The sequence below is a fragment of the Furipterus horrens genome, unplaced genomic scaffold (genome assembly GCF_987537825.1).
Source record: "Furipterus horrens unplaced genomic scaffold, mFurHor1.1.pri manual_scaffold_13, whole genome shotgun sequence".
Taxonomy (NCBI): domain Eukaryota; kingdom Metazoa; phylum Chordata; class Mammalia; order Chiroptera; family Furipteridae; genus Furipterus; species Furipterus horrens.
In genome coordinates, this window is record NW_028327183.1 from 32,116,538 (window position 1) to 32,144,042 (window position 27,505).

At 56.9% G+C, this 27,505-nt stretch overlaps 1 protein-coding gene across 5 annotated transcripts in view; it reads left to right on the plus strand.

Moving 5' to 3' along the window:
- ZFPM1 (zinc finger protein, FOG family member 1) overlaps positions 1 to 27,505 on the plus strand; it is a 74,269-nt gene that overhangs the window by 20,090 nt on the left and 26,674 nt on the right. For 3 of the 5 annotated variants that reach the window (XM_090259631.1, XM_090259632.1, XM_090259634.1), the window contains exons 2-3: positions 10,345 to 10,473; positions 13,271 to 13,396. The exons of 1 other annotated variant lie outside the window; for it this stretch is intronic. In XM_090259631.1, the coding sequence (XP_090115757.1) occupies positions 10,345 to 10,473; positions 13,271 to 13,396 (255 nt within the window). The remainder of the gene's footprint in view (positions 1 to 10,344; positions 10,474 to 13,270; positions 13,397 to 27,505) is intronic. One more of the 5 variants, XM_090259635.1, reaches the window with a different exon arrangement.

The following is a 27,505-nucleotide window of genomic DNA, read 5'->3' on the forward strand; positions in this document are numbered from 1 at the left end:
GTGGCAGACGGATGGCGGTAAGAAGGCGATCATGGAATGGACTCCGGAAGGAACTTTAGAGACAGTGAGGGCTTCTCCAGGCCTTGGTCTCTCTGTGACACGGGGCTAGGAAGGGAAACTGAGGCCAGGTGAGGGGAGGCGAGGTGACAAAGCCACAGGCCTGGGAGTCCACAGACCTGGATCTCCCACTACCAGCTCTGTAAACAGAGACAATGGGTGGGGGAGCGCAGGAAACACTGGGCACAGGAAAGGGGAGCAGGTGGGCTGCCTGTCCACTCTTCTAGCTGTGAGGCCTTGGGCCAGTTTCTTTACCTCATTTTGCCTCAGTTTCCCCATCTGCAAAGTGGGGGTAACACTAAGTAGAGGAGTCGGGGATCAAAAGTACTCAATGAGTAAATCCTTAGAACTGGGTCTGCTGCAGAGGCTACTTCGACCCTGTTACTGCTACCATTGCCATTATTACTATTGGTGTTCACTCCTGCCCAGCAAGGGCCAGGCTGGGACACACCCCAGCGTTACATGTGGTTCCTCCTGCTTTGTGAGGCCTCCAGGGGTACATGCGTGCAGGGAATGACCTGGCTTACCCTAGGTCCTCACTGGGCATAGCTCATGGGGCTGGGGCAGTTAAGCCCCCTGAGTTCCGCCTGTCGGTTAAGGGGCTGACCGCAGGAGGAAGTGGTGGTGGCTGAGGGATGGGATATGGATGCAGGACCCCCCCCACTGGGTGTTAGTGTCCTATCTCCCCAAATCTCCCTCCCAGCCTAGAGCCCCGATACCCGCCCAAGCCTCAGACATCCCAGGCAGAGAGGCCCAGCTTCCACCAGTAGGGGGAGGTGGCACACCCCTGGTTTGGGACTCAGCCCCTGGTCATCCACCCACATGTGGGCTCAGACCCTAAGGCTCCCCTCTGGGGATGAACGAAACTCCCCAAGTCCCCTCACTCTAACCCCAGTCCTCTCCTATGGGGGCCCAGCAGACCCCCAGTCAGACCTGGCTCTGAGCCAGGTCATCTGTTAGCAGCCTGTTTCCCTCCCCCACCCTGATCACATAGTCACCAGTATTCATTAACCACCTACTATGTGCCAGGTGCTGTTCTAGAGCTGGGGTAGTGGCATAGGCTGTGTGCCATGGTAAAGGAGCCATGGGACGGGGGGCTGCTGAGCAGAGGAGGGTGGGTCAAGGTGTGGAGGGTTCCGGGTACACATCACAGGTAAGCTTGAGTGCAGTGAGAGACATGAGTGTAGACAACCACCCACCAGAGAGTGTGACTTTCGAATCTGCTCTGACAGCCCCGGGAGGAAGGAGCTGGGAGGCTGACCACTGGGTGGCCAGGGAGAGTGATGCCTTAGGAGGAGAGGGCGGCCACAGAGTGAGGGCCACAGGGCGAGGGGGGCCTAAGGCCTGGGAGGGGGTAGATAGTGGGTCTCATTTCCTGGACTGAGGCTATTCTTTGTTATGGCAGCCCCCAGGCATAATGGAGACACAGGAACAAGGTATCCACATGAGCATGGTCGCTGGCCTTTACCTGTCATCCACCCGCCGTCTACTGAGGGGAAGGTGTATTTTGTCCTCTCTATCCATGCCTCATTCCACACCCTCACAGTGAGGTCTGGTGGTAGCCAGCCCAGCTGCCAGACCTGTGACAGAGTCAGAAAGTGGGTGTGAGGAGAAGGGACCTGGGAGAAGGGAGAAGGAAGCTGAAACAAAGAACATTCAAGTGCGGGAAGGGAGGGCAAAGGCACAAGGACCTGGCTCATGGCGGGGTATAGGGCCCGAGTGAGAGACGCTGGGTGGCTGGGACCATGGGAGGGTTGACAAGGAAAGGTGCTAGTCCCTTTGCATGAGACTGGGTCATAGGGGCCCTGGGTTTTATGTGGGTACATATGACTGTCCCTCCCATCTTTCAATAAACATGCCTTAAAAGGATGAATTTTATTGTATGTGAATTATATCTCCATAAGATCTTTTTAATTTGTTAGAAGCTGGAGTAAGTCCCAGCAGCTCTTTTCCATTGGAGCATGGTTCTATGTTCCCAGAGAGCGTGGGGCCCCTGCTTGGCTTCCCCTGGGCACTGCAAGTTTGTACTTGATGCTGGGGCCATCTCTTTGCCCTCAGATGGCCCAGAGTGTGTTGTGATGGCAGCCAGCCACCCTCCTCAAGCCTGGCTAACTTGGGACAGTCGCACTCACCAGCACCTCCGGTCTTGGCCTGGATGTCTGCTGAGCTATGAGGCTCACAGCCTAGTAGTTATACACAGCAGTTGTGGTGGACACCAGTGCCTGAGAGGCACAAAGGTCTAGGACTCAGATGCCTGCACCTCTGGAAGAGCAGTGAGTTCCCTGCTGCAGGGGGCATTCAGTCAGCATCTGGTGACCCATGTCTCCTCTGCCCCAGGCCCGCTCATGCAGTCAGGGTAGGGGTGGGGACAGGATCAGTGCAGGAGAGAGTCTGGTCCCAGGTCCCCAGAGCAGACAGAGGTTCAGATACTTGCTCTCCCCTTGGAGGAACAGGCTGTCTGCTCAAATAAGCCAAGATTATCTTGCCAACATCCTCTTTGTGGTCACCCTAGCTGTCATTGGGACTGATCCTGGGTTGATGAGAGCCACTGGCAGGCCACAGCAGGGGCTTGTGGGTTCCTCCTAGTTTGCATCTCTTGAGGCTCCAGAGACCCCTCTGCACTCCACTGGGACCCTCTGCATCTCCATCAGCGCCCTTATCCTCATGGCCATTGACACAGTCCTTCAACACGGGGCACACGCCATTAAGGCTGCTGGGGCAGGGCTTTCCTTGAAACTGGCTACAGGTGGGTCACCCTTCATCCTCCCTCTGGGCACTGCGGGGCCAGCAGGGAGCATCAGCTAACCAGCTGTCCCCACTCCCCACTCTCCAGAGAATTGCACTGACTTGCAAATAAATGTGATGCTCCAGGGACACCCAGACTGTGGGAGGAAGAGTTTGCTGAGAGGTGAGAAGGCTCTAACCTGGCAGAGTCAGGGTAAGAGACTGTCCTGGCCGAGGGACAGCATGGACTGAGGCTCTGTGGCTGGAGGGCCAGGGCAGTAGAAGGGGTTTGGTTGACATCCTGGGGGTGAGGGTGGAGCAGGGTAGAGCTAGGGCCCCAGAGGGGCACCTGCTGATGGACTAAAACCCACGCTGGCTGTGGCATGGGGAGAAGCAGGCAGCTTCAGGCTACATTTAGGAGGGTGGGGGGCCAGAGATGGACTCACCGAGATTGCCAGGCTCTGTGCGACATCTGTGCCGGCCCTCAGCATCCTGGTGAGAAGTGGGCATGAGAGGACCTGCTGGGAGGTGTGGTCAGTGTCAGGGCCTGGCTGGGTGTCCAGGAGGGCCCCCAGAGCCCCACCTTCCTCCTGTGGGTGCCTGTACCCCTCAAGGGAGCCCCCACCCCTCTGCTGCTGAGAGCTCCTAGGAGGCTCCAGAAACCTGCCTTTGCTCATGTTAGAGAAGCTGTTGAAGAAGTTCTGATTAAGTGAATGCTTTTCCCAGGCCCTGAAACTTCCTAGAACCTACCCTCTATGCCCACCCACCTTCCCTGGGCCCCTTTCCTATCAGAAGCCCTACTGGGCATGCCTCTACCCCTCATGGGTAGCACAAGCCAACATTACCAGTCCCCAGAGTGTCGAGCCTCTCCACTTGGGGCCTGGGGATACCCTGCCTTCACCAGATCCCTGTATGCTGGACTCCCTTCTGCTCCAAGGTTGGTCCTGACCCTGCCCTATCCCTACCCAGCACTCTCCTCTTCTAACCTGTTTCTCTCCATCCACCTGGGCCTGGAAAGCAGCTAGCTGCTTGTCAGAATTGTGCATAAAGGACAAGGCACTTGGTCACGAGGGGCTTGGGCAGTGAGTGCAGGCTGCAGGCTGCAGGATGCAGCGAACAGGCAGGTACTGGGCCAGAGCAGCCATCTGTCCCTGTCCTCTGTGTCTTGGGTTTCCTGTCTGTCACACACAAGATGGAGTAAAGACCTCCTATCTGGCAAGGGGTTTAAGAGCATCCAGCCATGCTCTACAGGACCCTGGGGAGGGTGAGCTTCACCAGGGGTCACACTGCCTCCTGCCTAGAGGTCAGGCTTCAAACCCAACTCTGTCTGCTGGGCCCCAAGAATGACCAGGTCCCTGTCACCCTGAACTCCCACAGCACAGCTCCCTCAGGGAGAACAGGGCTGTCCCTACCGCCTCTCTGTCCCTGCCATGGCCCCAACTGCTCGCTGCCCAGTGGTGGGAAAGTCTGAATATGTTGCTATTTTCTCTCTGTTATCAGGGCCTTATCTGGCCATTGGGCCACCCAGAGGCCAGGGTCTCTCTCCTGGCAGCAGTGAGCCCCTCCCGCCTACAGGCTGTCCAGGGCCGGTAAGACAGGAGGCCAGGCCTTCTGCCAGTCTTGGGGGAGGTCTTTCTCTCTCCCAAGGTCCTAGCCCCTCAGCACCCCAGCCCTGTCACCCCCATCCCCGCCCCTAGAGGGCCAGGTGGCACTTATGTGGAGAGTCGAAACAATAACAGGTGTAATAATAACCACAAGTCTGTGCTCAGCACCCAATGACACCACCTTGCCTAAACCCTGACCGTAGCCATGAGAGAAAGCTGCTCTCATCCCCGGCTTTCAGTGAGGACGCCAGACTCAGGGAGGCATGGCCTGCACCAGGTCACCAGCCTCCTGTTCCTTCTGCCTGGCATGCTTTTCCTGGCCCTGTTTGCAGGCAGCCTCCTTTTTCCCCTTCCACGTCTCCGCTCATTTGTTGCCTCATCCAAGAAGGCTTCCCTCACTGGCACCCTCTCCTTGTGCCACTGGCTACACTTGCATTTTTGATGTTTCTTTCATGGGGGTACATCTTAGTTGCTGCAAGGTCTCCAGTGCCTGTGGGGGTCTGGCACTCAGTGGGCTCAGGAAAGGTTTGATGAGTGAATGAATAAGTGAGTGAAGAACTAAGCTAGTGAATCAGTGAGTGAGTGAATGAATGAACAGTGGTTGAGAATGAGCCATCAGAGCCCAGCCCTACCTGAACCCCAGCGTCTCCCTGGGTGCCCCTTTCCCAGCTCTGCACCTCCCCGGAGAGGCCAGGATATTGGGGGAGTGGAGCAGGGCACATAACAGGCCAATATCCACCTGGCTCCCAAGCCAGTGGTCTTGCATTCAAAATCCCACCCTGACACAGGAAGGGAACCTTTTCCTGTAAGTTGAGACTATAAAGTATCTCCCCAGAGAGGCATAAACGACCCATGCAACGGGCAGGCATAAGGGAGAGGTCCGCACCCAAGGTCAAGCCCCAATCCAGGTCTCACCGGGACTGTCACATTTCCATGGCCTGATGGAGGATGGTCAGAGTTGCCCCCTTCTACAGAGGTACAGTCTGCAGGGACTGGGGCAGTTTCATCCAGTGCTGCAAGCCACCTCCATCTGCTCCCACTGGAAGGTCCACCAGAGGGCTAATGTCCAGGGGGATTTTCTCCCTTCCTCAGCTACCAGTTCTTGCTTCCTTCAAGGCAGTTATTTGGAAGGACCCCCCCAGCTGCCTTGCCATCAGAGCCATGAAGGGTCGTTCAATCGTTCCTGCTCCGGGAATTGGAAAGAGTTGGGATCATCCCGCTGCACAGAGCCTGTCTCCATAATTCAGTTTTAAAGCATGAAAAAAGGAGTTGATGAAATTCCACTATCAGTGCTGAGCCAATATGCAAAATATCTCACCCCCAATCAAATAGCTATTATGTTTTCATTTCCATTTCGGCATCCAGCTTAATGAGCAGGAGACAGATCATCGCGTGTGGCGCCTGTTCACCGTGATAACCGAGGGGCTCTGGGCGGCGGTGGGCCATGCCCAATGCTGCCCTGGCCAGTGGCGACCGCTGCCATCACCCATAGTCTCCCCCCAGACAGGTGCTTAGCTTTGGGCATTGGCCTCTTGACCCCACCAGGGCAAAGGGCCAGACTTGCTCTCGCTCCAGGTCATTTGCAGGGTGAAGAGAGGCGTGGGGCCACACTTGGTGCAGAGAAAGACCATGGCCTGAGCCAGTGTCTAGAAGGGTGGCTTATTAGAGGCAGTTCCTGCCTCCCTGAACCCCCACCACTGCTTTCTCACCCAGGCCCATGAACAGGTCAGTTCACTTTGCTGGGCCTCAGCTTACTGATCTGGAAAGTGGGTATGACTCGCACTTCCATCTTGGGTGGTACATTTGCCCATCATGACTGTCATCAGGGCCCTGCCTCCCCTCCACTCCACTCCCATCACTCTCCCACTGTCCTCTGCCATCACTCCTCCCATTGTGGTGGTACTGTAGTCCCCTGGCCACACGCATCACACATCTGGCTACAGGGACAAGGGGGGTACGGAGGACATTTATAAAAGGAGCTCAGGGTATTACTTCATCATAAGTGCCTCCCACAACCATTTTCCAGGCCCTGCTGGGTGGTGGGTGGTAGTAGTTAACAGTGATAACAATGATGTCTGCTAAGCTCAGATACAGATGTTACCACATTTCATCCTATAAGGTAGGAGCTGTCTAGTTACTGAGTACAGAAAGGGAGAGTGACTTGTCTGAGGTCACACAGCAAGCACACCTCCTGCCTGGCCATGGCTTGGCCTGGCTCAGCTGTTGGGGTCTCAGGACAGAGAGGGTCCCACAGGAGCCAGGCAGGCTCTTCCCTAGCACAGAGCACCCAGGAAAGCACAGTATCTCAGCAACCCCCATGGCCAGCTGAGGAGACTTCCTCCCCAAGCCTCCGGTGGAACCAGGGTGGTCACAGGTGCTTAAGCAGGGACAATGTGGCACGCTCTGTGCGCCAAGGCAGGGGTGCGGTGGAATTTGCCATGCTGTGTCCTGGTTGTGGGCTTGTAGCGATTTGCTGGTTGGCAGTTGTCTTCTGTATTATCAGAGCTCTTTTAATTGTGCTGGAACTGAATTAGTGGCGTTAGAATAAATTGCCTCAGCCGGCAGCCTCTTTCTTCACGCTCATTGTCATGCCTTTGTGCCGAGCAGATGCCTTTGTTCTCCCATAAATGGACCCAACAGGAGCTCAGAGCCTCCCGGGGTGGCTGAGGCCCACCTGGATGAGGCACCAAGAGTAGGGGCTGCTGTCCTGAGGGCCTGGTGGGTGTGGGGAGGGGAGTGTCAGCCCCACCCCAATGCTCTGGTCCCTTCATTCCCTGAAAGCAGGTGGCTTCATACCCATTCTCTAAAGCAGGCAACCAAGGCCCTGAAGTGCCATGGCCCATTCAGCAGGAGGAGCCACAGCTCCTGGGCAACCCCTCCAGCTCTGAATGAGCCATAGAAGGCACCAGGGCTTCTGGAAAAGGGCCAGCAAGCGGGCCAACCTCAGGAGTGTGTGCTGGCCACAGTGATGGGTAGTGCCCACTCAGGGCGAACACCATGGGAGGAGGGATCAGACACTGGCCTCCACTGCATCCCATGCTTTTCTGCCTAGGTACGTGCCGAGGGAGGTTACGGCGGGTCAGGCCTCCCACCTGTCCCAGGGGCACGAGTCTGACCGGTCTGGGATGTGCCCAGCTCAATGCAGAGCCGCCTGCCTGTGTGGGCACATTGATGAGAGCGCTGAGGCTTAGCCTAGGGCTGGTTGTGTGTGGTCTGAGTAATTATAACTCTGAGGTGTCCTGGGGAGGCTGGGGAGGGTTACACCTGGGAAATGACCCTGCTGCCCTTCGTGGACCCTCTGTGGCCTCCATGGTTAGGAACCACCTGCCCCCCGTCCCCCCACCTACCCCTGCATCTAGGTCGGCCCTGCTCTCCTCTCAGTTTTGACTACCCCGTCTTCCTTCCTCTATCATATAGAGGCCTATCTGGACTCCCGGCCTTTGCACAAGCTGCTTCCTCTACCCACTTCTCAGCTGTCAGCCTCACGCCAACAACGTCCCCTCTGAGATCTACTGGTAGTATCTCTGCCTATTTTTCTCACTTGACTCCCTCGCTCACAGCACATGTATAATTTTCTCATTTTGCTTTGGGGCCTGTCTGTTGTTTGACTATCTCCCTACCGGCCTGGAAGTCCCCACAGAGTCCAGAAGTCCCAGCACCTCTGCTTTCTAGAACAGTGTCTGCCCTCAGATGTCCACAGAAGTCAGGAAAGGAGTCTGTCCCATCAGAAGCAGCTCAGTTTTCACTTCTGTAGCAGGCCATCATCCACCTTGGTCAGAGGCGAGCTGAAATGCAAAGAGAAAACCAGCTTTGCACCTCCCTGCTCCATGTAAATTGCTACATTTTGAAAATAAGCCTGGGAAATCGGCCACCACATTCTATCATAGCCTCCTGGGTCTCGCTGACCTGCTGCCATGAGCCAGCTTCTGTGGCCCTTGTTGGACGCTGCCAGGTGGCACAGTTGTCACTTGCTGGACAGGCACTGAAAAATCAGCAGGCCCCCTCTGCCTCCCTCAGCTAACCACCCGCCTTCTTTCACCCTGGGAAAACCCTGGCAAAGCTGGAGAGTAAGGGCATCAGGACAGAGAACACTAGCATTTTGGTGAGGAACCCCCAGAAAATGGAGAAATTTTGGTCCCTCTCTGTGTTTTTCTGGGGAGAAAATACTGGATTTCATCAGATTCCCACAGGGGTCATGACATACAAAAGGTCAGGAACCACCAGTCTCTGAGGTGTGAATCCCACACAAGTCTTCCTCTGCTGCTGCTTGCTTTCCTCTAGGGATGGGGAGCTCAGTGGCCCTTGAGAAGTGATCATTCCATTCTTCCCGCTCAGGCCTTCATGCTGGTGCCTTCTGTTTCTGTCAAAACAAGCCCCATTCTGCTCCAGCAGGCACCTCTGACGTGGGAATTTGCAGATGTTGCCATGGCTTCTAGACCTTTCTTCTTGCTCATTTTCCTCAGCAGCAAGAGGACCAGGATGCTTCAGGCTCAGTTTTCTGGGCCCAGGAGCCCCTCCCCAGCTCCATAACTGGGGTTCCTGAGTCAGGACCCCCCGGCCCCACAGCACACCTGGGTGATGTTATCTCCCTGATGGTTGGTGTGAGGTAGCAGAGCAGGTGGCTTCAGAGAAAGAACCTGGGGAGGTACAGAAAGTCCTCACTTAGCATCATTTATAGGTTCTGTGCCACTAAGTGTGAGGAAACCAAGTTTCCCTAGGCTAACTGATATAAAACCAGAGTTAGGTTGCTACAGTATCTCATCAACATTATCATTAAATGATGTTATTCAAGAACCTGCTCTTCATCCTTGACTTTTTTTTTAAAAAGTGCCATTCCTATGAATGAGGAGGCTATGCATTTGTGGGAGAAGGGAGTATATGGAAAATCTCTGTACTTTCCTCTCAATTTTGTTGAAAACCTAAAACTTCTAGGAAAAAAAAAAACACTTAAAAAAAGTAAAAAGAACCTGTGATTGGGACAGGAGGTGGCCCACCCCAGAACCTGTGTGGGGGCCCAGGCTGAGATAGGGATAGGAGGGGCTTAGGTGATTTAGGCAGCAGAATGAGGAGGGACACCTGTTGACCAGTGTTCTCTCTGCCTACTGGCACCATCTGTCTGACATCAGAACAAATGTTGCCACCCTGGCCTGCACTCAGGGGCACTGGGGGGGGTCCAGCTTTGACACCCTCCAAGGGCTGGTCTGGGGTCAGACCACCTGGATTTTCATCTGCCTTCTCACCTATAAGGTGGGCTCCCTGGGGCTCCCCCTGTAAAAGCCTCTGGAGAGGATTGGAATTAGGGGACCCGATACCGGTGACACTCTAGCCCCCAGAGGTGGACTGCAGACACCTGTGTGCTCACCTGAGCCCCATCGGCTACTGATTCTTTTAATCAGCATCTCTGAGCACCTCGTATGCTAAGTGCTGGGGCCCACACTTAAGAAGCTCGCAGACCATGGGAACTGAGTGTGGGCTGCTTCCTGGAGGAGGGGTCCTGAGCATAGGACACAGCTATGCAAGGCCCAGGAGATGTTTACCCACAAGGGCTATAGATGTACACTGAAGCTCTGCAAACCCCTGAAGTGCATACCTGGGGGACATGGAAGGCCACAGCGGTCATGTAACCTCCAGGAGCTCCCTGACTCACAAGAGGCCCCATAGCTGCCCCCCATGGTTCAGAGCAGAGCAGAGGGAAGAGTCTGGGTCCATCGTCCTGGCAAGAGCCAGCACAGGCTAGAGGGCAAGTGACATGGGGCAGGAAGGCCAGTGACCCCTAGGTGTTGGAATTATTGCAGGTGTTGGGTTGATATGGGGTGAGGTTTACACATCAAGTCTTGGGGGACCCTCAGGGAGCCCATAAGGTGATGGCAGCCCCCTTGTGGCCTCTGACCCGCATGGAGTGGCCAGGGTATACCATGAGGAGCAGCACCTCATGATTCCCTTCGGGCTATGCCTGCAGGTTCTCTTGGAGACATGGAGGCTGGAGAAGAGGCCCAGGCTGCAGACATCAGCCTCCCAGAGCCAGAGGCAGCAGCACCCAAGCCGGAGGCCAAGGGGGAGCCCAAGCCCCTGAGCCCTTCCATTCCAGGTGAGTTGGGCAATGGGTAGAGCAAGCTGGGATCCAGCACCCTGAGTTACCCCACACCTTTTCACATTTTCACCTATGACTTTATGGGAGCCAGTCCCTCTGGGTTTCCACATCTGTGAAGTAGCATTGAGCTTGGTGTATCGGTGGACTAACTGTGCCCGGTAGGGCCAGGAGAAGCCCAGGTGACTCCCAGGAAGGGCCCTGATCCCAGGGGCTGGAGGGGCCTGGGGGTAACTGGGGAAAGGAGGCGTGCACACCTCCAGCAGGAGGGTCTTAGAGGTCTAGCCCCTTGTACAGGTGGGGAAGGTCTAGTCCAGGGTTAGATAGTGAGTCATACGGGCCACTGAGTGGCCTTGGGAAAGCTATAGCCCCTCCCAGCCTCAGTTTACCCTCTATGAAATGGGGCAGCAAGGCCTTGCCTGGCTATCACACCTGCCTCAGCACACATGGTGCTTGGTACATAGCTGGTTCTCCTATGAAGGCATCACCCCATTTGGTAGATGAACAAATGAGGCCCAGAGAGGCTAATGACTTGCCCAGCATCACATAGCCTGAGCACCTGAGCAGGGGTCTGAGCCCCAGGTCTAGAGTCATACTGATTTCCCCTGTTTCTCCACCTGCTCCCCATCCCACCCCAGGTACCTGGAATCTCTTCTTGAGCCCTCCTGGTGGCAGTTTCCCCAGTGAAGGGTGGGACAAATTTCTCAAGCTGAGAATACGTCTTGGAAGGAGAAGCAGCCCTCCACTCAGGGGTGAATTAACCTGATGCCAGGAGACCTGGCGGGGCCTCGAAGCTGGGGCAGCCTCTTGGGCTAGCTGTACCCCCAGGTGCCCCCAGAGGCCCCCAGTAGGCAGAGGCATTGGGGGAGGTCAGCACCTTCACCTGTTTTCTAGAAGAAGAAACTGAAGATGGAGAGCTAGTAGGATGAGGATGAGAGGGTGGACTCTGCCTGGGCCACCCGCTCTGATCTCCGGCTCCCCTCTCCCCAGCCTCTCTGGATTCTCCACCATAGCTATGGATGGTGATTTTACCCCCATTCCCTTTCTACACCACAGATGCACACCCCATCTGAATTACCCCCAGGCCATAGTCTGTATGGGGCAGACAGCCACAAATTGGACCATTGGGAGGGTGGTAAGTGGATGGGCATGACTGGAGAGATCTGGGGTGGGTGGGCAACATTGAACAGAGACCCAAAGGATGCATAGAGCCACCCATGCTGTCATTGCACAGGAAAGGGTATACTAGGCAGTGCAAAGGCCCTGAGGTGGGATGGAGAGTGGACAGCAAGAGAGCTCTGCAGGGGAAGGGGGGCCTAGAAGCCAAGGAGAGGCAAGGGGCAGGCAGATATCCCAGACAGACCTTGGTCCCTGGCAGGGAGGTTCCCCCTCACCGTGGACCCCCACCACCAGCATTTCCCAGTCTTAGAACATCAGGGTCTCCCCTAGAATAACCACAGGCCCAGGAGCCCAACAAGCCTCATCCTCTGAGACGGGCTGGCCCCTGCGTTCCTTTCCCCAGCAGCAGGGCCATTGGAGTTGCCAGGGCTACACAGTGAGAGGAGGCAAGGCCAATGGGAACTGAACCCAGGGGCTGGGGCTCCCATCACCCTCAGCCGACCAAGGACCTCCAGGCCATGTGAAGGGATCATGAGCCTGGCTTCTAGTGCCTCCTCTGGTTTGTTGTTATCTCTGCCATCACCATCGTCATCATTATCATCATCATCACCATCATCTCATATTGCTTAGTGGAATGTCAGCCTCCCCCACAAGCTGGTCCCCAGCCCATGCTCCTGTCCTTCCTGAGCCTCAGTTTCCAAATCTGGAACTGGGCATGAGCCCCTCGGGGTGGCCAAGGGTCTGAGGGAGTGTGTAAGGGGCCCCTTGTCACCATCACCATTACTATCAGATGCTGTGCACTAATGGGGAGGCCTCGCGGGGGCCTTGATCTGCCAAAGGGCAAGTGGCTCGTTACTGGTGGACTTCGACCCGGTTGCTTTCCTAGGGTGCCAGGACCCTTATCTGATCTGGGAACTGAGGCTGCTTGGGGGCAGGGTGGGGAAAGAGCTGGAAAAAACAGCCGGGGTTGCACCTGGCACAGGCCGTGGTGATAACGTGGTGATGGGCGAGATAAGGCAGTAGGAGCAATATCTGCCTCTCGGGCGGGCCCAGCGCTGCTCCCTCTCAGTGGCTGGAGCTCAAATGCCAGCCATGTTGATTTATAGCCAAAAATAATAGGACTTTTATACTGTGTGATTGATTTATTTGATGTTAATCATGGCTCTTATCTTGGGTATTAATAATCTGCCGGGTGTGTGACGTCACCAAGGGGGGCTCTTTTATGGGAGCTCATCGATTGGGGGCTGAGGTGGTTATCAGGCTGGCAGGGAAGGCAAATATGCCCTTTGGGCTGGAATTGGGTGCGGGGCCTGCTGGAGAGGCCCCCAGCTGCCAGAGGAGGAGACCGGGAGGCGGAGCCCACACTTATGCCTGGCCTGGGCGTGCCACTGGCCTGGGCGTGCCTGGTAGGGCATCCTGCACTCTAATTATTAACAGCAGCTGGAATAGCAATTATTATTGCTACAATTAATGAGGGGGATGAGAGGTTTTAAAGGCCAAGGGGAAAATTGAAATGTCTGATTCTCCCCGATTAGAGCAAGCCTAGGGGTGGGTGACCTTAGGCACATGATCACCCACCTGGGCCTCAGTGTCCTTCCTGGCCACAGAGTGGGACAAGTGGTCAGGCACCTTGGTGCCCAGAGCTTGGCGGGGCCTGATGGTGTTTTCCTCTCTGCAGAAGCTAATCCCCTGCCCCCACCACCAACACCGCACCCCACATCTCCTGGAGGCCCCAAGGAAATGGAGGGGCAGGAGCAGGAGACGAGTCTGGAGGAGGAAGCCAGCAGCTCCTGGAGTGGTCCAGGTAACCATGTCTGTGGTCCTGTCCAGCAGCATTGCCTCTCCAGGATGGCCCTAGGGCTCAGCCTTCTGGGAGTCCTGGGAGTTGACCATCTGATGGCTTGAGTGGGACAGAACAGGCCTGCTGGTTGGATAGGTTGGTGGCACCCCCCTGGGCCCGGGCCTGTACCTATTCCAAAGTCTAGCCAGTAGAGCCAGTAGTATCACTGGAGGCAAGTAATGAGCCTACTGATGCTCAGAACTGAATCCCAGGCAGACCAAAGTGTCCTGAGGATTCCCAGGAGACTGAGTCTGGTCTGGCTGGGAAAGAGCAGCAGGCAGTGCAGCCAGGAAGAAGCATCCCAGGAGGAGGGAACAGCCGGGGCAAAGAGGGAGGTGAGTGTGTGAGGAGGACCTTCCCAGCTGGGGTAGGGATTTAGAGCTGTATGAGCGCTCAGGGTTGTGCAGGGTAGCCCGCCCCAACCCTGCCCCTGCAGTGGCTGCAGGCACCTGGAAGGCAGGAGGTGGCTGCAGACTGGCTGGTCCTGGACTACAGGAAATGTCTTTGAGGGCAGTCTTGGACAGAAAATCACTACCCACTTCCAATTTGCAACTAGAATTCTGACCTCGGAGGTCCCACCATATGTGTTCTTTCTGGGCCCCCCAACTTCACTCATTTGTGAAGAGAAGGGAGGATGCCAGTTGTTTCTATGGTTCCTCAGTTCAGGGACACGGGTGGCGTGTGGGAGGGTTTGGCAGGGCTGCATCTGCAGGCGCAGGTACAGCTTGCCATCGAGGGCTGTTACATGGGAGCTAGGGTGAAGGAGAGAGAGCATGGTCCTTGGTGACTGAAAGGATGGAAAGGAGACAGTGTACTCATGCCAGGCACATCTGTGGGTGCAGCAAGCATTTACTAAGCACCTGCTGCATACCAGACATCTGTGAACACACTCCTCAGGGATTGCGCACACACACATGTGTAATAATACAAGTGAGGTTCATGACCAGTGTAAAGATGGAACGTGGTGAGAGCTTCACCTTGCTGAGGGTTCAGGGAAGTCTTTGCCAGGGCAGAGGGGCACTAAGCAACCAAGGGGCTTGTCCAAGGTCACTAGCTGGGAAGTGGCAGAGCCAGGTTTGGACCCAGCACCTGGCTTCAGAGCTGGCTGTGGGTTTGTGAGCACCAGCTTGCATTATCACCCCAGGTGTGCCTGTCCTCCCTGGAGTGTCAATATCATCATCCCCATTTCACATACGGAGGAACAGAGGCCCCTCGAGATCAGAACCTGATCCCAGGCAAAGGCTAGGGTACACCCAGGAGCTTCCTGTGCTATTTGCATCCTTGGGGGCCAGGGAGCCCCCTATCAGTTCCCACAGATATGAAGTGGGCAGAGATGGGCCGATAAGTGGTTGCTGGCCAACCGCCGTGGTGGCCACCCCCTATCAGGCCCCAAGCAGGCCACACTTATCGCCCGGCCGGGGAAGTCAGAGAGGCCCAGTGGGCTCTTATCTTGCAGGGGCCGCCTGTGCCAGTGATGGGGCAGCAGGGCTTCGTCGGGGTCCAGCTGGATGGGTATCCCCAAGGGCACTGCCCAGCAATGACCACCTGGAGGTTAGGGGTGCAGCCAGTGCCTGACCACCTTCACCTGCAGGTCCTGTTACTCTTTGCAAGTCCAGGGCCCTCTCTTGTTCTCTGTTCCTCTGAACCCCTCTGCCTGTCATGTGTGTCTCACTCTCCCTGTTTCTCGATCCCCTGGCCTGTAGCTAGTCTCCGGACCCCAAGTATGAGGGAAAATGCAGCCCCCAGCTTCTGCCACCTGTCCACTCTGTAATGGAGGTGGCAGCTTGGACCATAGTGCACCCTACACCATCTGGCTTTGGGCAAGTGCCTGGGCCTGAGCCTTGGTTTCCCACCTGGCCTGCGTGGGGGTGGGAGCTGGTAGCCTCACAGAGCCCAGGGCTCAGCACACACGCTGCAGCCCAGGCCAGCTGCCCACTCCTCACTTTTCGGGCTGCCATCTGCTGGCAGGAACCCAGGCAACACTAGCCCAGGGGAAAGGCCAGACCTCAGGGCCCCTCTCTGCAGCGGCACAGCAGGTGCACCATGGTTGCCCTGCCTCCGGTGCTCAGGGCCCTGAGCAGACTGCCCAAGGACCCCCAGGAAGCAGCCCCGTGGCGCTGGGCAGAAAGGAGGCCTCCCCGCCCCTCTTCACACACACTGCAAACACAAGTGAGGTCCTCTTTCCTGTCCCATTAGCTCTGGGCCCCATTAGTGCCCTGCCCTATCTTCTTCCTACCACTGGCTGATACCTGGTGACTCCAGAGCTCCAAAAGCAGGCTCAGGAAGTGTTCAGGGTGTTTGTTGTCATTTTCTGAAATGGCAGCTGGAGATTTGCTTCAAATGGGACCCCCAAACTTTCCTGAGAGCAGCAGCATAGACCCCAAGTCAGCCTGCCCAGCCTGGGTCTAAACTTTGCTGAGTAACTATGGGCAGGTTGTTTGTCCTCTCTGGGCCTCAGTTTCCTCATGTGTCCAATAGAGCTAAGGAGAGTGCCAGCTGCTCCAGGGAGCTGCGAGGGGAGAGCCGTGCCTGGTGCCGAGCGAGCACCTCACCTTGGCATCAGGCTCGGGGCTGTCATCCCGCCATGGCAGCCTGGGTTCTTTTGGGCCTGGGGATGTCGGCAGCTTCTACGGGAGAAGCCACGGTCTGAGACAGCCGGAACTCCACACTTGGGGCTGACCAAGCTGCGCAGCCACGGAACAGGGAGCAGCACCTTTTGCTCCTCTATGGGTGGTGGGCATCTGGGCCCCACAGATGCCACACCCACCTCTCACCCAAGACGCCCTCGCTGTACCAGAGCCAAGTCTCCTGTTGGTCAGAGCCCAGGGTCGAGGCTGGGTTTGAGGCCCAGCTTTACAGTGACACCACAGTGTGGCCTCTGGGTTGTCACCTCCTCCTCTGAGCCCACTAGGGCTGAGTGAGGGCTAGAGGGGAGGTCTGCTGGGTGAGTATTAGAGGAACACTGGTTGAGCCAAGAATGTTCACCCTCATGGAGCTCAAGCAACACCAGCTTGAAGTGTGGGGTATGTGGGAAATAAGGGGTCCTTGAGAGTGACCCTGGAGGTCCCAGCAGGGCAGGAAGGGCTGAGAGCAGGTGGGAGAGGAGGGTGCCAGGCAGAGGGCACAGCCCCTGCAAAGGCTCAGAGGTGGGATCAAGGCCCAGCAAGGAGGTCCTACGGCCTGAGGAGAAGAAGGGTCAGGGAGGGACCAGGTTCGTGGGGCCTGGTCCCAAGGGAGAAGGGATGGGGGTGGGATCTGAGCACGGGGGATCCCTCTCTGCCACAGGAAAGTGGACAAGTGGACAAGGGCAGAGCAGGAGACCTACCCCGGCCTCTATGGGAAGGGGGTCACAGCCCACAGTGGGTAAGGCACCCCCAGGGCTGGGGAAGAAGACATCAGCCTAGAGGTGCCCTGGCCTGAGCACTCAGCCCAGTTCAAAGGGAAAGGGTGCAGGCAGCAGGAAGAGGGGAACTCAGTAGTTTTATCTTTGAAATGACCTTGTTTGCTGGAGAGGCTGGCTGTTTAAAATTCTGATATGCAAATGGCTACAAACTGTAATCTGTAATCCCCAAAGCCTGTCTGGGAGGGCGGCTGACCCTGCCTTTGCTCTGCTGGCCCAGAGCTCTCTGCTCCTCAGGGGCTGGCTCCAGCCACCTCATCCCACCCCGACTCCATGTCCGGCCCTACACCTCCTGCCACCCTCTTTCCCTTCCCTTTCTCCACCTAACATCCAGAGGTAGCAGGTCAGACAGACAGGAGCTCTGAGGGTCCCTTTTGACAGTGTAGGGGTCCTGGGCCTTTTACCCACCTCATGGCCTTGTCCAGGCTTCTGGCCAAAGGCAGTCAGCATGGCCTCGGCCTGCCTGGCCGGTCATGAGAGGACAGATGAAGGGAGCGGCTGCAGTGTGTGGGGCTGAGCCCAGATTTGGGCCCCCAGCAGGACCTCATGTATGGGGTCTCTACCCCCTGAGAGCCCTCCAGGGCTTCATCCCACTGAGCAGCCCCTCAGCCAGCAGAGGCAGGGTAACTTGCCCCTTGGGGGTAGCCAGAGAAGGCTTCACTCCTCTGACCTCCCTCCCTCCCTGCTCCACCCTCTGTTCCCAGCACAGAGGGAACTCCCATGAGGGCAGTCTACCTAGCTCTCTGTCCGCCTATCTGGAAGGCAGCCCCAGATACCCTGGATTCTGGGCACAGGGCTGTGCACTGGGGAGCAGGAGGGAACCCAGGAGGCCTACAGGGCTCCCCACTAGCCCTGGGAACGTAGAGTGGCTATGAGGGCTGAGCTTCACAGGCCCAGGAAGGAAGGGAGTGCCAGGGGCACATTTTGTGGTCAAGGCAGTGGGTACCCGGGCCTGTGGCCTGGCTGTGTGATCAGAGCCCCAGGAGCACCATAAGTGTCTCAGGGCCTGGAACTCTTCCCTGGTGACCAATGTGCACAAAATAAAGCCAACTGGGCAGAGCCTTGGGGAGTGGAGGGGGGGACCAGGTGAGAGGCCCACGGGTGAGAGGCCTGTGGGCAGTGGGGCAGCCTCCTGTGCAAGACTGATTGCTGGACCACAGCCTGGCTTTATCATGAGGGCACAGGGTGGGCAGGAGTTCTGTCCACAAGTCCCCAGACTGACACTGGGCAGGAAGAGGCTGAACTGGAACAGCAATGGACAGGGTGCAGAGCTGGGGACCACCTGCCACCCACCTTTCACTCATCAACATTTAGCAGCAACCTGTGCCTGGTCCCAGACTGGGCAGCAGCTGAGACACTTGTGGAGCAAACAGTTCCCACAAGGGGACACAGTCTGTCACCACCACTTCTACATCCCCAACTCCAGGGATGAGTTGGTTCTGCTTCCCCCAGAAGCCAGGGCCTTTAGTGGGGGAGTGGCCTGGAGTTCCCTAGAGCTGAGACTGAGGTGGGGTCCCTTGGGCCCCACAGCTCCTGTCTAGGGCAGCCCAGTTTCAGGAGAGAGCAGCATCAGGCTGTGGGGCACGGCGTGACCTGGTGAGAACCGCTTTTGCTGACGCTTTCTATCTACCTCGAGTTATCCCTTCATGACTGTTCTCTCTCCTAATCCTGCCAACAGTCCTGTGAGGGAGCTACTCGTTGAGCTCCACTTTATAATTAGGGAAACTGAGGCCTGGCAAGATGAAGTGGCATAGCCAAAGTCACCCAACCCCCAGTGCACGCAGAACTGGGATGGGAGGGGGCTGTGCCTATTTGGTGGGGGGTGTCTCTAGGCTTCATTTTAGCACCCACCCCTCCACCTCTGCCTGCAGGAGCCACACACATTGCTCCTGGGCTGGCTGTGTAATCAGGGCCCCAGGACCAAAGTCCCCTTTACCCATCAATGTCTCAGGGCCTAGAGCTTCTGCCTGGTGGCCACTGTTTACAGAATAAATCCAATTGCCCAAATATCAGTGTCACCTTCTTTGTCCCAAGCTCCACCCCCAGCCATGGAGGGAATGATGGGGAGGCTGGCTGTGTTCCCACAGCACTGCAGGTCAGCAGAGGGAACAGCCAGGTGGTCAGAGCCGGGTCAGCACCATGCCCCAACCCCTCCCCACCCACAAGCAGAGGCCTAGAGGACAAATTGGAGTTGAGGCGAGGGTGCTCAAGCAAGGAACTAGCAATGCACAAAGGTCCTGAGGTTTGAAGGGTGGGCATGGCTCGGGCATTAGAGGCTGGAGTGGGGTTGGAGAGAGGTAAGATGGGGCATGCATGGGTCAGCGTTTGAGCTCAATGCCATGGACTATGGGGAGACACCTCCATTTTCTTGGCTTTAAAATGAAGGGTTTTTAGAGGGGTGTTTAGTCAGTGGCCATATGGCAAATAGGTTGGGAGTGAAGCGGCTGCTATGAGGAGCCGGAGGAAGCATCTGTCTGTCAGCCATTTCCTGCTCGGGGATTGAAGCCTGGTTCCTCCATCCCTGAGGTCCCCGGGGGGCAGGGGGTGGGGTGCTGCTAGTGCTGGGAATCCTCGCCCTGGAGTGTGAGCAAGGGCATAGGGCTGACTATCTGGGCCGTGCTCGGCTGACTAATCTTGTTGCCTGGAGTTTCTGTGCAAACCTCAGGGTTTGTTATCGGGCAGTGGGTGGGCCGGCGGCGGAGGCAGGACGGCCTGTCCTGATGGACAGCCTGGGAGATGGGCCGATACTGCCCAGCCACAAGTCCTCTCCCGCCAGCTCAGCATGTGTGGGTGGGAAAAATCATTTCAGCTATTTTGCTTTATCACCAGGACTGGCATTGCAGCCTGATAGGCCTATTTGTCTTAGATTAACAGATAGGGGAGGGCCACGGAAGGGGGACAATGGCTGATGTCAGGGGTCAACCTGGAGTCAGCTTGAGACCAGACCCAGTGGCAGGTTCAGAAGCCACCTCTTTCTGGGTTTCCCAGGGAAGGGGGTCCACACCAGGTGCCCTAGTGGCCTCTACACCATCCTGACTTCCCCACGTTATAGCTGAGCTACTTGAGACTTGGGGAAATGGAGCAGAATCCTGAGGAGGGGTCTGTGTGTCTCCACAGTGGGCCATCCTTTCCTCCCAAGTGTTTTCCTGAGCACCTACTGGGGGCCAGGCCTGATGCAGGTGCTGGCAGAGACAGAGTTGATCCCACCCTTTTGGAGGTGTGTTGTGGGGGTGACACAGTCTATAGAACCAGAGGAGCATGGGGTCCTCAGCCCAGGAGTGGGCAAGGGAAGGAAAGGTGGTTGTTTATTCACTCAACAAACACTTGTGTATTAAGTTCCTGCTCGGTATCAGCAGAGTCCCAGCACCCAGGGAGCTGATCTTCCAGTCAGGCAGACAGAGACTAAATAAGGAAGTAAAAATGTCATGTATTCAAGGGGTTGAGGCTCTGCAATAAAAGAAAGAATGGGGAGCAATTCTGAATTGGGTGTCCAGAGGAGGCCTCACTGAGCCCATGTTTGAGCAAAGACGAGAAGAGTGAGGGGAATCAGCTGCCATCTGGGGACAGTGTACCAGGCAGAGAGTACACAGGGCAGGCAAGATCCCTGAGGCTAGTGTTTTGGCTGGGTCTGGGCAGGGCGTGGTGGCCCCATCTGTAGTGGTTGTCTTGGAAACAGAGTTCAGAGGTCACAGGCTTTGGCCAGCACAGGCCAAGGGTGGCTGGCTGACTGATGGATACCTCAGCTGCCCACTGGCCCTGGGCCCCAAGCTCTTTCTATGACCCCTCCCAAGAGCATTGGTCCCTAGTAGGATAGAGCTTGAACCCTTAGCCTGAGTCCACCACCAAAGCTCAGGACTGCCCACCTCTCCGAGCAATGCCATGTGGGCAGAACCCCCGGAACAGAGCTGAGGTGGGGCTCTGAGCCCATGGCCTCTCTCCTCTGTAGCTGACCTGGCCCATGTGGATGCTGTCTTCTGCACGGCCCCAGGGACCCAGCACTAGGTCATACACAGCACCCCAGAAAAGCCTTGTGCAGAGCGACTTCTGCAATAAGACTACCCACACCTTCTCTAACTGGTGAGGAAACTGAGTCACAGAGTTGGCCATGGGACCCTCCATGGCCAGGCTGCTGACCCCCTCAGTCCTGAGAATCCCCTCACTGTGTTCAACAGTTCCTCACCTCGGAAGAGCTGACCACCCAGCACCCACATCAGCCCTGCCATGGCAGCTGCCCCTTGGCCTGGCTCTGACTTCGACCTCTGCCCCCAACAAAGGCATGTGGGCCTTGGGGTCACAGGTTGGGGATAGTCAGAACATGTGGGAGGAGCAGGCTGTCAATGGGTGACTCTTTGGCAAGACTCAACCACCATCCCATCCAACTGCTTTGTAGGAGCCTTGCCCATTTGCTCACTCACTTATACTTTTATTTATTTATTGAGTGCCTACTGTGTGCCAGCCCCTGTTGTAGACACTGAGGGTACAGCATGCCCTTTCAGAGCCGCAGTCCGTAGCACAGAGAGCGGTCATCCAGGGGCACAAGCCACGTGGGAAATGCAGACAGGAATAGAAGCATGAGCAGGGGGGTGAGGCAGAGCCACCCCTCACCCTCAGGGGTTTGCACAGATCCCCAGTAAACGGCCCCACAGAGTACACTGTGCAGAGACCCTGCATGCAGGGGGAACTGCCGGGTAGACAAGGACAGAGCAAGAGGAGGTGCAGGCTGATGGCTGAGCTGGTTGGCATGTGGGGACTGGACTGTAGGGGTAAAGGGTGAACCAGAGACACCCATGAAAGAGCTGACTGAGACTGACACTTGGTGTCAGATGTCAGACTCCCCGTTTACAGATATGGAAACTGAGGTCCAGAGAGGTTGAGTGGCTGCCCCAGTACCACCACTGGGAGACTGAGAGAGTTGAGCCTGAAGTTTAACTCCCAGGGAGTGGCCCTAGCCTACCCTCTTCTGGCCTGGCCCCAGAGGTTTCTCTGGGGCTGCCAGGGCCTCTCCTCAGGGTGCAGACACTGTGCAGGTAGAGGGAAAATGGGCAGCGGGGTGCCCAGCAAGGAGCATGGCTGGGGCCCAGTTCCTTGGCCGTCATGGCGTCTGGGGGGCCCAGGCCTGGCTGCCTGCCCATGCTGCCTGCTGACCTCACAGGCCTTCCGGGAGCGCCTATCTGTGGCCAGGGCAGCCTATCTGGGCCGAGGGTGCTAATCAAGCCTGGCTTCCTCCTCCGCCCTCCCTCCAGCTTCCTGCCTCAGCCAGCCCACCCCGCCAGTCGGCTGTGTGTCTAAGCATAAGCCTGTGCCTGGCCTGACCCTCCCAAACATCAGTGTAGCTCAGGTCCACCTTCCCCCACCTGGGGAGCCCCTGGCTACTCCTTCCAGAAGTTTCCCTCCCTGTCCTCCTGGGCCCAGACTCAGACCCACCACAGCCTGATCATGTTGCCTGGAGTGCATCAGCTTACTTCTCTGAGCCACCTGGGAAAATAGCCCCAGATGTACACAGAGGGCCCCATGGGGACAATGGGCGAGCCGTTACTGCCACAACTACTGCTATTCCTGTCAGTGCCAATGCTAGTGCTGGCACGGTCCTTCCTCCCGGCACCAGTACTCATGCTGTCACTCTTCCTAACACTGTCACTGTTGGGACTAGTATTCTCACTGTTGCTGCTGCTGTTGCTAGCACTAACACTGTCACTAGCACTGTCCCTGTCACCAGTACCGTTACTGTCCCATGATCCTTTGCTGGCATGGCCCCCAGGGCATGGTGTTGGGCTGTCCTGGGGTCATGCAGCCTCAGCTGGGGCATGTCAGGATCACCATCAGGCAATTCCCTCCCCTGTACCAGCTGCCTCTCATTACTCAGGAGGGAGACAGAGGCAGCCTGCTGTCAGTTGTAGGCACTGCCCTCATGCCAGGCATCGTTTGTTACGGGATCTCCCTCAGCCCCAGGACTGGGCTCTTTGATCACACCCACTTGACAGATGAGGAAACTGAGGCTGGACAAGCTGCAGTGGCTCTCTCAGACCCAGGATGGGAACCAGGCGCCCACTGACCCTACAAGCCCGCCCACACAGTTGCCCTTCCCCCATGTGATTTAACACTTTGTTCTTAGAGAGCTCCTCCCCCTGCCAGGCAAGCTGGGCTCCTTATTTATTTATTTATTTATTATTCCTCTATCTCTGTGCGTAACTTTTGATTTCCTCACTGCGTTTTTCCATTACGGCAGCGGTGGTTGAGGCCGATAAGATCGGTCCCCGGAGATGGGACAAAGGGGCCGCCATCGGCTTGAGGGCTGGTCATATCCTGCCCGAAAGGGCCAAGCGAGGCCTGAAATGAGGCACGATGCTATCTCAGGGGCTTATTATGTGTCATAGTGGGGAGGGGTCCCTGCCTGCCTCATCCCCTGCCCCCTCCCTGCTAGAACCCTCCTTTGCCCCTCCAGATGGACTCCTGTGTCCCACCATCCTCAACCCCATCCCACACAGGGTCCTCGAGCACCCTCAGTAATGAGCTCTTGGAAGGGCTTTGGCCTCAGGTTCCTACCTGGGCCTTTCCAGTGCCCCTTGGCCTCCTGGGCTGTTCCTCCAGCCTCCCTGAGCCTTAGTGCTCATATCTGTCACCAAGACTCCTCCTGCTGCCTGGAGCTGCTGGGTCCAGTGGGCTCTGGGGACCTACCCCCTTACTTCCAGAAGGAACACTCACGCACCCAGGTGCCCAGGCTGGATCCTGCACAGCACTGCGATACTCTTGCCTTGACTCAGCAGTTCAGCTTGTAGGAATTTATCCCAGAAAACTAATCTCAGCATGGACAGGCATAGGGTGACCAGGATAGTCATCACGCCGTGTTGAAGATAGCAAGCCGTTTATATTTATTTATTTATTTATTTATTTATTTATTTTTGCTGCCCTGCAGAATTTCTATAAGAAGAGGGAGAAATGATTCTAAAAGAAGCAAATTCTGCACAGCGGTCCCCACTACTCCGCCAGTGTGTGCATTTCCCCACACGCACACAGTGGGTCAGACGTGCCCAGTGCCACAGGCCATAGGCAGGAACAGCAGATATGGGGCTGACATGGGACAGTCCCACCACCACCCACCCCTTTCCCCAGTCCCTGAGCTTTACTGGTGCTGCCACAATTCTACCTGCTCCACCCCAGCACCCAGGGCTGTTGCTGGGTCTCAGAGGGGACAGACATGCAATCATCTTGGCACACAAGAGATGGAGCAGGGAGTGGAGATGGGAGCAAGCACCATGTCCCCAGACAGGGACCCCCAGTGGAGCCTGGCCATGGACTCAGTTAGAAGGGCAGCAGAGTACTCCATTCAGGGCCCAGTGGGGGGCCCCAACAGTTCCTGAGCAGAAGCTCAGCAGTGTCTGGAGTGGGGACCAGCCTGTGCCTGCTGCGGGCAGGGCAAGACTCTGTACTCCAACCCTCACCTCTCTCCCCCAGCCCCACCCTGCCCCAGTCACTGTTCCCCTCACCTCCTCAGGGGCATTAAGCAGAAGAGGCTGCTTGTCAGGGTCGGGGGCCTAGGTGTCAACTCAGTCACCTGCCTCACTGTGTGGCCAGATCCTCTCTGACCCCCAGTCTCCCCATCTGTAAAAGAGAATACCAGTCCCTATGGCACAGGGAGGTTTGAGAATTGAGTTAACTGGTGCCATGAAAGCAGGTGTCTGCTGGTTTTGCATAGTGCAGTGAACATGCTCGGCTTCCACAAGAGGGGACTTGAACAATTCCTGGGACTTGCCTCATGCTGGGTTGTTCTGGCGGACCCTGGGGCAGGGGGCCAGTGCCCTAGTTAGAGCTGTGCGGCTGTGAGCAAGCCAGACCTCTCAGCCTCTCCCACCCCTCCCAAGTGTAAACGCCTCCTTTGTGGGCAGAGCAGATGGGAGGTGCTTGGTGCTCATAAAGGGTGAGCAGGTACCTTTTCTGGAAGGGTCTTCATAATCCCTAAGGGGCTCACCCTGCATAGGCAGAGGCAGTGGCGTATTTGTGAGCACATTGGCTTGGTGCCCACTGCTGCCTCCCAGGTGGGACAAGGCTGGGGGCTCTACCTAGTGCCTCAGCAGTGGCAGTGGGCCCTCCCTTCACCCTTGCAACCATCCAGCCTCTGCCTAGACCCTCCCTCACCCTCACCCAACCTGTCCATTTATTTATAGAAGAGAGACAGGGCCCTGTGAGGACCACGTCCCAGCCTGACTCAGGGTCAGGGTGGAATGGCCAGCCTGGGGGCTGAGAGGAGGAGGGCTGGAGGCTAGATGAGAAGGAAGGGCCCTCTCGGTATCGGCCCCTGGAAAAACAGGGGGCAGGGGCCAGGACGCCCAGGCTGATAGGGGCCAGATAAGCTATTTGCACAGGAGATATTTTCTTTACCTTATCACACATCCTGCTTCCAGCCTGCCTACAGGATGAGGCAGGGCCGGGGAGAGCCAGGGACCCTGACCCCAGTACTCAGGCCTCAGGGGTATCCCAAGACCAAAGTCTCAGGGCCCAGGAACTGAAGGGACTTCCTCTCCCTACTTTTCAGGTAGGAAGACTGAGGCCCAGAGACCAGGACAGTTAGCTTTTTAAGAAGGTAGGCTAGACCATGAGTCCTCAAGCTTTGAGGCACCCAGGAAGCTGTAGTTCTCAGGCTCTATCCAAGGTGGGGAGAAGCAAGGGGCCTGTTGGAAAACTTACTGAGGGCAGGGCAGTGTCCTAGGCCCAGCACACGGACCTATAAGGAGGCTCAGGCCCACTGCCCACCCCATGGCTGCTCCTGCCAGTCCAGCCGGTACGCTTGGCTGTGCCTGGAGAAGGCAGAGTGTCTGAGACACATCCTACCCCAAGGAGCCCCATGTTGGGGTTCAGATGGGATGATCAGAGCTCTAGGATGTCCCCCACCACAACCTTCCCCAAGACTCTAAGCTGCCCACAGGGCCTCAGAAAGGGCACTTCTGGGCCTCAGTGTGGCACCCCTGTGACACTTGCTGCCCAAGGCCTTGCCCCATTCGAGCCCCACAGACCCCACTTTTCCCTACAGCCATCCCTCACCAGGATAGGTCTCTGGGCCCAGTGGTGATAAAGGGCCCACGCAGGTCTCAGGTCAGGGAGCCCAGCCCCACCCTGCTCTCTGGGCTATTCCCAGGCGGTCCCAGCTCCACCATTAGCTGGGGCCAGGGTTCAGCCCGATAAAGATGGGCTGTTGTTCTATATCAGAAAATCAATAATCCCCAGTGATGTTCTAGTGATAGGAAGAGAATTTCACAGGCACCAGCTGGCGAATGGGATGGGGGCAGGGCTGGGGGCTCTGGCCCCTGAGGCTGCCCTCCCTGTTCATCTCCCACCTGGCTGGCTGGCAGGCCGATCCACAGTGGACTCCAGTGGTCCCCCTCCCTGGCCACCATTTCTTTGTGGGTGGGCAGCCTGAGAGCCACCCCTATGAGGAAGCCCAGAGTGGCTAAGCCCCTCCCCAGGGTCAGGAAGGGAGGTGGCTGGGAGGTAAGAACAGAAGCAGAGGGGAGGCTGGCATGGGGCCCCTCTCATGCCCAGCAGGACCAGCGGCCCCCTCTCCCAGGCCTATGCTTGTTGATTGGGCTGGAACATCCAGTTCTAGTTCTGCCTCCTACCACCATCCTCCAGACACAGGTACTTACTGGGTCCCCAGCTCTATCAGGGCCATCAGGACACAGCCGTTGGCAACCCCAGCCCAAAGAGCTAACATTCTAATGGAGAGACAGAGTTAATAAAATACAAGTGTCAACTCCGCAGTGCTCAGGGCAGTGGCACTCAGGGTACAACAAAGCAGGAGGCAGAGGTGCTGGTGGCCAAGGCATCAACGCTGCTGCATGCATGAGGTCACGCAGGCACACAGGCCCTGGAGCGCACCCCTGCCCTGGCCCTGTGGCGATCACTATGCCTCCACCTGCAGGCCCACGTTGGAGCTGGCAAGTGTCATCCTGCCAGCCCCCTCTGCCGTTGGCTCCCAGTAATGTCACCTGCCAGCTCTGCCTGGTCTCGGCCCACCCTACGCTGTGCAGCCACTGTGCAGAGCTTGTCAGGAGAGGGGAGGTTCAAGAGATGGCGGTTTGCTCAGTGGGTAGGCATTCAGCCCATGTCCAGTGGAAAGAAAGCCTTAAGCAGGTGCAGTGGGCTTGGCAGGCCACCCTGGTTCTCCTGGCGGGTGTGCCCCCACCGTGGGAGGTGGTCAGAACTCATCTTGCCCCCTGAAACCAGCCACTGTGAGCACAGGGTCTGTGGGAAACTTCTTAAGAAGGAAGGTTCTGGAATTGAAGCCCTTTGAAAAGCTCTGACATGGAATGAGAGGGAAGCTCCCCCTCCAGGGAGGACTCAGGCTCTGTGCACTGTACTAGGCTGAGCACTTGGGGGGGGGGGGGCGCCGCTGGGTGCTAGCAGAGGTGGGACACCTATAACCATGCCCAAAGACCAGCAGGAGACGCACTGGGCAGAGAGGCCAGAGCCTTCCCTGGGTGGTGGTGGGACCAGGACACCCCGGAGGCCCTGTGCAGAGGGTTGGGGGGTTCTGAGGAATTTTCTCTGACTTTCCCCATCAGTGAAATAGATGCTGGTCTTGGTCACAGTCACGTCCACATCTGCAGTGCTCGGCACTCAATATCATAAAATAACACAAAAATTATCTGATATAAGTGTGGTCCTGTGGTCTGTGGCCA